This window comes from Stigmatopora nigra, chromosome 5 (genome assembly GCF_051989575.1).
Source record: "Stigmatopora nigra isolate UIUO_SnigA chromosome 5, RoL_Snig_1.1, whole genome shotgun sequence".
Lineage (NCBI taxonomy): Eukaryota > Metazoa > Chordata > Actinopteri > Syngnathiformes > Syngnathidae > Stigmatopora > Stigmatopora nigra.
The window spans coordinates 17186040-17196117 of NC_135512.1; the positions used below are offsets into that span (position 1 = coordinate 17186040).

The window sequence follows — 10078 nt, forward strand, 5'->3', positions numbered from 1 at the left end:
TTGGTAAATTTACCAGTTTTTAATCTTACAGGGCAGTCTGAATCTGGGTATGGTAAATGAGACATGGTGTTCCCATGTTCCAAGTCAAACTGCCACTGATTGCACGTTTTTACCTATGGTAGTGATGTGGTGCAAATGAATTATATAACTGCTGTCAAAAAGAAACAGGACCATGTGCTTTGGTTTCACTGGTCTTACCAGTATGTTTTTCCATCTACAGTCAAGGAAATACAATTGGAGACTTAGAATGTCAGTGCGGCGGCTGGCCTCTCTCCACGGCGTTGAGCCTCATCAAGGCATAGCGCCCCGACTTACATTGATGCAATTTGCATCCCAAGAGGCATACGAGATGAGTATGGGTTGGCTGAACAAATTGAAGCAGTTTGGCAGTCTATTTTCCTTTGGGTTACTCCAAATAAAATATGGATAGGATAAACAACATCCATTACAATGTTCAAAAACCTGGAAATTATACAGAGCAGGGATTTGTAGCAATGAAGAAATAGCTCCACCAGTCTCATGACTTTCCAGGACAGAAAAGTGGTTGATATGCTTCTGGCGGAGCAAGGGGGCATGTGTGCAATGTTTGGAGATCAATGTTGCATCTTTATTCCCAACAACACATCACCAATGGGTCCCTAACCAGAGCTGATGAAGGCCTGCAGACCCAGAACCAGAATAAAGAGGCATTCTGGAGTAGAATTGTCCACCTGGACAGACTGGTGGGATAAGGCCTCCAGCAAGTGTGACGAATTGGCCTCCTTTGTGGTGATCTCAAAGGCTGTTTTTGTTACTACTTTGACATTTTGTGGGCGTTGTCTTATCCCCCGCGTCACACGGTCTACCTGCCTAAAGACGTTTAGCCGACTGACGTCTGGGCAAGGGGCAACTCGCCGAGGGGGCATCAGGCCGAACGTAGAATTAGCCGAACGACTAATTAGCCGACCGACTAGCCAGGCGAAGGACGTTGTGCCGACGTGCTCGCCCCGCCCCCGATCGTGTGTGTGTGTACATGTTTTTCAACTTAGGCCCTCGGGCCATATACGCCCCATTACAGATAACAATATTCATTTAGAATAAAAAGTTACAGATAACAACATTCATTTAGAATAACAAGTTACAGATAACAACATTCATTTAGAATAACAAGTTACAGATAACAACATTCATTTAGAATAACAAGTTACAGATAACAACATTCATTTAGAATAACAAGGGCATTTATTCACAGCCAAACAAAGTAGTTATAACAGTAAGTATTATAATGACAGAAGAAAAAAAGTAGCTAAAACAGTAGATACAGTAATTTACACCAGCATAGAAAATATTGATATTAATCTTTGAATTAAGGTTCTCGGCAAATCATTTTAATGAAAAAATGAAAATCAGACATAGGCATTGTCGTCATCATTGACTTGACAAAAAGCCTAGTAGTCATCATACCCTCAGCAGCGTATGACGAAATTGTATAGTGCTTCTCCACAAGTTCGTCTTCCCAGGCCAGACACATTTATGACATTTATTTATGACATATTCATACTTGTTAGCTCTCCGCCTTGAGCGCCATTTTCCGGCGACTACAAGTTGCCTCACCGATGCCAACAAGAATAAGATGGATCACTTACCTCTCAGTCTTTCTTACTTACCCTCCCTCAGTCATCCTGTGGAAGGTAGATCTGCACCAAACGACCTTCCTGTTACTTCAATTCGACTTGACTTAATTTCATAGTAGGGATATGTGTAGTCGTCACGTCACGTGTTGCTGCAGGTTCAGAGTCCTGATGGCTGTTGGGAAGAAGCTGTCCTTGAGCCTGTTTGTCCGTGCTTTGTAGGACCTGTAGCGTCTGCCAGATGGAAGCAACTGGAACAGGCCGTGTCCAGGGTGGTATGGGTCTCCAACAATGGACCCGGCTCTTCTGAGGTATCGGGGGTTGGCAATGTCTTCTAGCGATGGCAGAGAGCAGCCGACGATCTTCTGGGCAGTGTTTATCACTCTCTGTATGGCTTTTTTGTCTGCTGCCGTGCTTCCGGTATACCACACTGTGATGCCGTAAGTCAGGATGCTCTCCACAGTGGCTCTGTAGAAGGTTGCCAGAAGCTTGGTGTCCAACTTGTCCCTTCTCAGTACCCTGAGGAAGTGGAGTCGTTTCTGGGCCTTCTTCACTAACACTGTGGTGTTTGTGGACCAGGAGAGCCTATCCGTGACGTGGACTCCCAGGAATTTGAACGATTGGACCCTGTCTACACATACTCCGTTAATGAGGAGTGGGGCCAGGTCTGTGCTGCGCTTGCGAAAGTCCAAGATTATTTCTTTAGTCTTTGTGGTACTCAGTGTGAGATTGTTCGCCGAGCACCAAGAAGACAGTTTGTCGACCTCGTCTCTGTAAGCTGGCTCATCCCCGCCTGAGATGAGTCCGATCACAGTGGTGTCATCGGCGAATTTGATGATAGAGTTTGACTGGTGGGCTGGTGTGCAGTCGTATGTGTACAGGGAGTACAGGAGAGGACTCAGTACACAGCCTTGTGGTGAGCCAGTGTTTAGTGTGATTTAAGTGTGATTTAGTGTGTTTAAATATATATTTCCTAAAATAATGGGAAATTATTGAACATTAAAATATTGTTTATTGGCACACATCACTAGAAGTAGGTGTGTTCACTAGCATTTTCAGGTATTGTTCTCTAAGCCCTCTAGTCTATATTTTAGTAAGTCTTCTAGTGTTCTAGTGATTTTTTTCTCACGTAGCAAGACCGTGTGTGTACATATATAAGAATATTGAATAAAAATTAAGGCCAGCACATTGCACTACGTACTTGTATTTATAAATACGTCCAACGGGTGGCAGTAAATTTCGAGATGGCTCCCAATGTATAGTAATATGATTGTCTGCATGATTCTAATTTTTGTTCATAATTTGTACGTTTTTTACAGCTTTACTAAAAACACCATTTGTGAATTTGCATTTTCTTTTTAATTAAATAAATTTTAGAATGGCAGCTTATTGAAAATGTGTTTAATATTAAAAAGCAAGTATTATCTTTGTACTGGCTCTTGACTAATTCATTTGAACCATGTCTATTTACTCCCAAATAACCCATTATTAAACTTGCATCCAGAGGATGGTACTCTTTGCCCCAAACTATTGATCTAGCTCTGCTCATCTATATTAGTATCAATACTAGTTGCAACAAAGTAAATGCTTTACTCCTGATAGCCTTAGTTAGTAGAAATAAAGAGGAGCAAGAACAGACTGGACTCCTAAATTCTGACCTTTGTTGATAAACTTTACTCCTGGAAGTCTAAACAAAGAGGATCTATCCAGGATGCTGTGGTGGAGCGAACATCCAACTCCAACATGCGGCGTGACCAGCCACCACTTCAGGACGAAGGGGGACTCCAGGTGTCGTTCTGATAGAGGCACAATAATCCTTTGGGCGGTATTAAAAGCGGAATCATCATTCGTCAGAATCGACCTGCACCGGAGGTCCAAAGAACTGAACTGTGGGATCTGAAATATTGTGTTTGTAGTTAAAAAGTACAAAGGGGGGACTATTGTGGAATATTGAGGCGTCTGTTAGTCTAGGTAACACCTGTGGCAGATAGCAATGTGTTCATGAGCCAGGTTCGCCATGGCCTTAAAGACAGACATTGCCAAAACGATGAAGAAGGAGGGCAGATGTCCTTCACTTTCTCACTGTACTGTGCCAAGATATCATATGCGATTGCGAAGGACGGCGGATGTCCTTCACTGTACTATGCTCAAGCTTTAAAAGATGCTGAGTTTTTCAATAAAGTAGGTCTTGCTAAAGTAGTGTGTTGTGCATTTTTCCACTACAACGACAAATCACAATTGTGAGAAATCTTAGTTCAATTTCAATGGCTACACCCACACCTTAAATAGAATCAGACAAAGTTAAGTAGGCTACAAGATCCAAGCCTCATGCAACAATCCATAGAAATTCAAGAAGTAGAAGAGGACTGGCAACAGTGGCAAATCTTCCCCTGAGTGGTCGGCCAGCTAAAATTACTGCCAGAGTGCAATCATGATTCATCCAAGAGGTCACAATAGAACCTAGAAAAACATCAAAAGAAAAGAATGTAAAAAGCTAGTCTCATTACAGTCAATGTTCATAACTCTACTGTAAGAAAAAACCCTGGTCAAAGCTGGCATCCATGGCAGAGTTCCAAGGTAAAAACCCTTGCTGTTCAAAAAGAATATAAAGCCTCATCTTACGATTGCCCAAAAAAAAACATCTGGATGATCCTCCACACTTTTTGAAGAACATTCTTTAGACTCATGAGTCAAAAGGTGAACTTATTGGAAGGTGTGCAGCCAGTTGCTTTGGCTGAAAAGATGGCACAGAAGTCCATCGAAAGAACACTTTACCAACAGTGAAGCATGGTGGTGGCAGTGTGATGATCAGGGGCTGCTTTGCTATCTCAGGACCAGGACTACTTGCTGTAATTGATGGAAGAATGAATTCTGCGGTCTACGAGCAAATTTTGAAGAAGAATGTCCGTTCCTCAGTTTGTGCGCTCAAACTCCAGTGCTCTTGGAGCATACAGCATGACAACGATCCAAAGACGCCACTAGGTCCACCTTTAAATGGTTAAAAAAAATCATAGTTAAGGTTTTGGAGTGACGAAGTAAAAGCCCAGATTTAAATCCTATTGAAATGATGTGGTGTGTTCTGAAATGGCCTGTTATTGCTAAAAATACATAATATGGCAGAATTTAATCAATTCTGCACAAAAAAATCAATCCTAAAAAATGTCGGGAAAGACATCGCAAATTATTGCAAACACTTCAATTCAGTTATTGATTCCAACATTTTATAAGGTTCAGGGGCAATTACTTTTTCAGAGGGCCAGAAAAGTTTGTAATTTTTCTGCGTTGATAAATAAAATCAACATTTTAAAACTGCATTTTTGTTTCTTTGAAAAAATGAAAATTAAAATCAGACATAGGCATTGTCATCATCTTTGACTTGACAAAAAGCCTAGTAGTCATCATACCCTCAGCAACGTATGACAAAATTGTATTGTGCTTCTCCACAAGTTCGTCTTCCCAGGCAAGACATATTTATGACTTTGAGTTGTCTGTGTCATATTAAAATTGGTTTTATCATCTGAAACCTTCGTGTGATTAATATGCAAAAAAAACTGAAATCGGGAAAGGAGCAAATAAGTTTTCACGGCACTGTACAGTTGTGGTCAAAAGTTTACATACACTTTTGAAGAACGTCATGGCTCAAGTTTCCAGTTATTTCTCCAACTCTGATCAAGAGGAGTGGTCAAACCCTCAACCAGAAGCTTGCCAGAAGCTTGTGGATGGCTACCAAAAGCGCCTAATTGAAGTGAAAATGGCCAAGGGACATGTTATCAAATATTAGCGCTGCTGTATGTATATTGACCCAGCAGATTTGATCACTTTTCTGTTCACCCATAATAAAGTAATAAAAGAACCAAACTTCACAAAAGTTTTTGTGACAAAAAAGTATCGGTTCCAATCACTATCTGAAAAATCTGAGTTGTAGAAATAACTGGAAACTTAAGAGAGCATGACATTATGTTCTTCACAAGTGTAAGTAAACTTTTGACCACAACTGTATGTACCATATTTTCACACCATAAGGCACACCAACCAAAAGGGCGTCTCAGTTGAGAGGACAATTTCAGTTATTTTCCCATAAAAAAGGCGCTTTGGCTCAATGGACGCTAGCATGCATTCTAACATATGTTACGCTATCATGTGTTTTTTAAAAGCAGAATAACCAAAACTAAGTTGGATTGTGCTTTGAGGTAATAGGTCATGATAATTCAAGTTAAACAAAGCATTTAAACATCTACAAACCAGTCAAATTCCTCATCTTCTATATTAGATATAAAGAGTTCAGCCAAATCAGTGTTTGCCGTCCAACACGCTGTGCTTCATCTCTGTTGGTCAGTTTTGTCACCGCGGTATTCCGTGAAGTTGATGGCAAAAGCTCAGACTACAGAGCTGTCCGACACTTGAGACATGCAGCCACAGTCCATCCACAACTTATTGCGTAACTCGTTTGACGCTGCCTGCCGGTCTATGCGCATATCCAGCAGTTGTAGTTCCTTTGACAAGCCTCCCGGAATGACAGCAAGCTCAGAGTTCATATGTAGGACTTGTTGTTTCACTTCAGCTGTGAGATGGGTGTTCATGAAGTCCCAAATCAGCATTGATGTTGACGTATGGGAAAAAAGCCATCCAGTCTCCTCAAATACACCCTATTACTCCACTCTTTCATTTTATCCTCGTCCATCCGTCTGGTTGGCTTTGACAATGACACTGGCTAGAAAGATTTCATTAGGCGACATCTTTCTCTTCAAAATCACCATGCGTGGTATTTTCTGACCATTGCAATGGAAAACAAACAATAGTGAAAGCTGCCTCTTGTGGCCCATTGTGCATAACCGCTAACTATTGTCGACAGTGTGATTAATCGGAATGTCAAAAGTGAGTGGCACCTCCTCCATTTTGGTAATGTCCTTGGCCTGATTGTCGGCAATCTTTTTGCTGCAGTAGGAGCGGAAGGCTGTCATCTTTTCCTTGTAGTCTGCCACAAGCTGCTGTGCCACCATAGGTCTTGCCCGAATGATTAGATGAGTCTTTTTCATGAAGCAAAACCACCAAGATGGATAGCCATGAAAATGTTAAATTATAATTTTATCACCAAGCTTTTTTGCCCTTAGTTGAATGGTGACTGTAGAGACATTTTCTACGTTGCTCTTTTTTCTTTGATCCAGTGGCTGAGAACATCTCGCTTTACATCCGCGGAAACTAAGCATCTTTTTCACTTGTCTAAGGTGATTTTCCAGCTTCCTCCACTTGCAAACCATTGACTCGTTCATGTTGAGATGTCTTGCTGCAGCTCGATTTTCATGTTCCTCCACGTAGCGGATAGCTGTCAGTTTGAAGTGTGCCATGTATGTTAGTTTTTATGCAGGTGACATTTTCGGGGGTCAAATTGATATTGTTTTGCACAACGCATTCCTGCACTATTTATAGGTAGGTGCTCAAACCAACCCCTCCCCTTTGGCACCCACATCCTGTTGTCCGTCATGTCAGCCTTTTCACTTTATACATAAAGCGCATTAGCAGGGATTGCACCCAGGCAGTCAAATGATCAGCATCATAAAGCGAAATGAACAGAATCTTGAATTTAGTGCATACAAAAGGCACACCAACTGATTTGGCACCGCATCAACTTTGGGGATTTATTTTTACTTTAAAGTGCGCTAGTGCATACAAAAGGGACACCGACTGATTGGGCACTGCATCAACTTTGGGGATTTCTTTTACTTTTAAGTGCGCCCTATAGGTGTGAAAATACACTTGATGAAAGGCTAGTGTCTCAACCCTATTTCTGAAAAGTGAGAGGATTAGAGATTTGAGGTTTCTGCACATCGGGTATACAGTATTCACCATTAATTCCAACTCTCACCATATCATTCTTGTTCTCCAAGAAGATGGAAAGTTTCTTGAGGAAAGACACAACCACCAAAAGTAGCTCTTCATCCTTTCTGTCCAGAATCTTCACAAGCATGTTAACTATGTTTTTGTTCCTCATCTTTAGTTCTGTGTGTGTGTCTTCAGCAAGATTTAAAAGCAGGCAAAGAGAAACTGCAGAAAAACACAAAAACCTTTTAGTTAAATTTCCTTAAAAGAACTAGGATGATCATGGATGTAATTTGATTTGAGCAAGGGAGCGAATACATTAGGCTGGTGATTTAAAAGTGCATATGTCAGGTGAATTTTAAAGTACAAAATCAGGCTACTGAAATAGTTCTGAGGCCCATTTTAAGGCCAAAAGTCGATATAAAATGTTTTTGTGATAATTTTATAAACTTTTATTTATATTCAGATACAGTTCAAAAGGGATTCCTGTAACTAAATTCATTCTGTGAATCTGCTCATTCACAACATACAGTTAGTTCAAAGGAAATTCAAAATGTTTGGGCATATGCTCAAACATTTTTTCCCCCATTGCGGATCATTTTACCTTCATAGAAAGTGTTGAGATCTTTGAATGTCGGAATTATTTGTCAACTGTGGGCTTGTGAATCCCTTTCAGACATTATTTGTGATGGACTATATATACACAATGGTACCTCTACTTACTAATGTCTCTACTTAAATATTCAGGTTAGTGAAACACAACGCCCCCCCCCCCCCACACACATTTTTTTAATATATCATCAAACATCTCCCGAAACCTAAATATTGTTTCTGTATTTTATTTTTAATTTGTCATGAATGTGTTGCTCTCACTGTGTCTATGAGCTTGCTGGGCTCTTATTGGCTGTCTCCCAACACCCTTCTGATCTACATTTCCATGGTGCTTTTGATGATGATGCTTTTGGGCATTTGACCACCATTTGTCATCTTGGTGTGTTTTTTAAGTGCTTAGAGCAAATGCATTTATTTCTTATTTTTTTACTTTTTTATACTTGAACAAGAATGTTAAGTTTATTGAATTCATAATTTTAAATTGTTGAGTTTTTATGTTAGGGTGTTCATAATACTTGTCAGTTGCCAAACATTTTCCCCCTACTAAACTTTGTCCTTAAACAATAGAAAATGTTTTTGCATGTTGTTTTCATATTATCTCATCTTTTTATTTTTTTGTATTTATCTGAAATCTTTCATAGAAAATTGGAACAATTTTTTCAAAGGCGTGCTAAAGTAGTGTATAAGATCCAAGATGGCGGCGCGCACGGGTGCAGCGACTCTTTGCTCTCCAGTTTGGTGATGTTTTCTCAGTCTTATTGTTATCTACGAATATCTGCGAGGCAAACATTATCTAGTCGCCAGGATTTAATTACTCTCGGTAGGAGATGCAATATATCCATTACAACAACAGATTACCAACAAACCTACAATATCCCTGAGGACATCTGGAGACCACCGGGATCTTTGTGGATAGTCAGTCCACCCAGCATACGACGGAGGCAGCGAAGGTAAAGAGAGCAAAAGCTGGAATGCCGGGCGGGCTTAGCTAATAAGCTAAGGGAAAAAACACACACAAAGCACCACGAAGCCACAAACCAAGGTTCCTGTTCCCGCTTTCCCACCAAGTTCCTGCCCCCCCAAGAGCAGCAGCGACTCTCCGAGACTTCTGGACTAGGGGGTCACAGTGGCGACTCTTCGGGTGCCCTGGACGAGTTATGCTATTGTGTTATTAATACGACGAAAAGGTCTGTTATTATTGTGTAATCATGATTCATGACATTACATGTTATAGGAATTTGAAGACAGCTGCTGCTTGAGCACCTCCAGGTAGTAACATCTGAAGAAGGATGAAATTGGCTGACTAAATTCAGATGATTTTATTGTGCTTTGAACTTTCCCCCCTGGGGTTTCTCCCAAACAATTAACAATTGTTGACTGTTGAAACAGGCAACACATTGATTTTCGGAGGCATAAAAAGCTGTGGTTGTCCCACCCCAAGGGGGTTCAAACCCACATCCAGGCGTGGGAAGTAGGGTGCGCGGGCGTTTGGTCGCCAGTCTTTGGGTCGCCGGTCTTTGGGTCGCCGGTCTTTGGGTCGCCGGTCTTTGGGTCGCCGGTCTTTGGGTCGCCGGTCTTTGGGTCGCCGGTCTTTGGGTCGCCGGTCTTTGGGTCGCCGGTCTTTGGGTCGCCGGTCTTTGGGTCGCCGGTCTTTGGGTCGCCGGTCTTTGGGTCGCCGGTCTTTGGGTCGCCGGTCTTTGGGTCGCCGGTCTTTGGGTCGCCGGTCTTTGGGTCGCCGGTCTTTGGGTCGCCGGTCTTTGGGTCGCCGGTCTTTGGGTCGCCGGTCTTTGGGTCGCCGGTCTTTGGGTCGCCGGTCTTTGGGTCGCCGGTCTTTGGGTCGCCGGTCTTTGGGTCGCCGGTCTTTGGGTCGCCGGTCTTTGGGTCGCCGGTCTTTGGGTCGCCGGTCTTTGGGTCGCCGGTCTTTGGGTCGCCGGTCTTTGGGTCGCCGGTCTTTGGGTCGCCGGTCTTTGGGTCGCCGGTCTTTGGGTCGCCGGTCTTTGGGTCGCCGGTCTTTTGGTCGCCGGTCTTTGGGTCGCCGG

General features: G+C 42.3%; 1 protein-coding gene across 1 annotated transcript in view; it reads right to left on the bottom strand.

Moving 5' to 3' along the window:
- The window catches only part of kifap3a (kinesin-associated protein 3a), an 86160-nt gene that overhangs the window by 50047 nt on the left and 26035 nt on the right, over window positions 1-10078 (bottom strand). The window contains exon 9 of the mRNA XM_077716305.1: window positions 7474-7652. Within this exon, the coding sequence (XP_077572431.1) occupies window positions 7474-7652 (179 nt within the window). The remainder of the gene's footprint in view (window positions 1-7473; window positions 7653-10078) is intronic.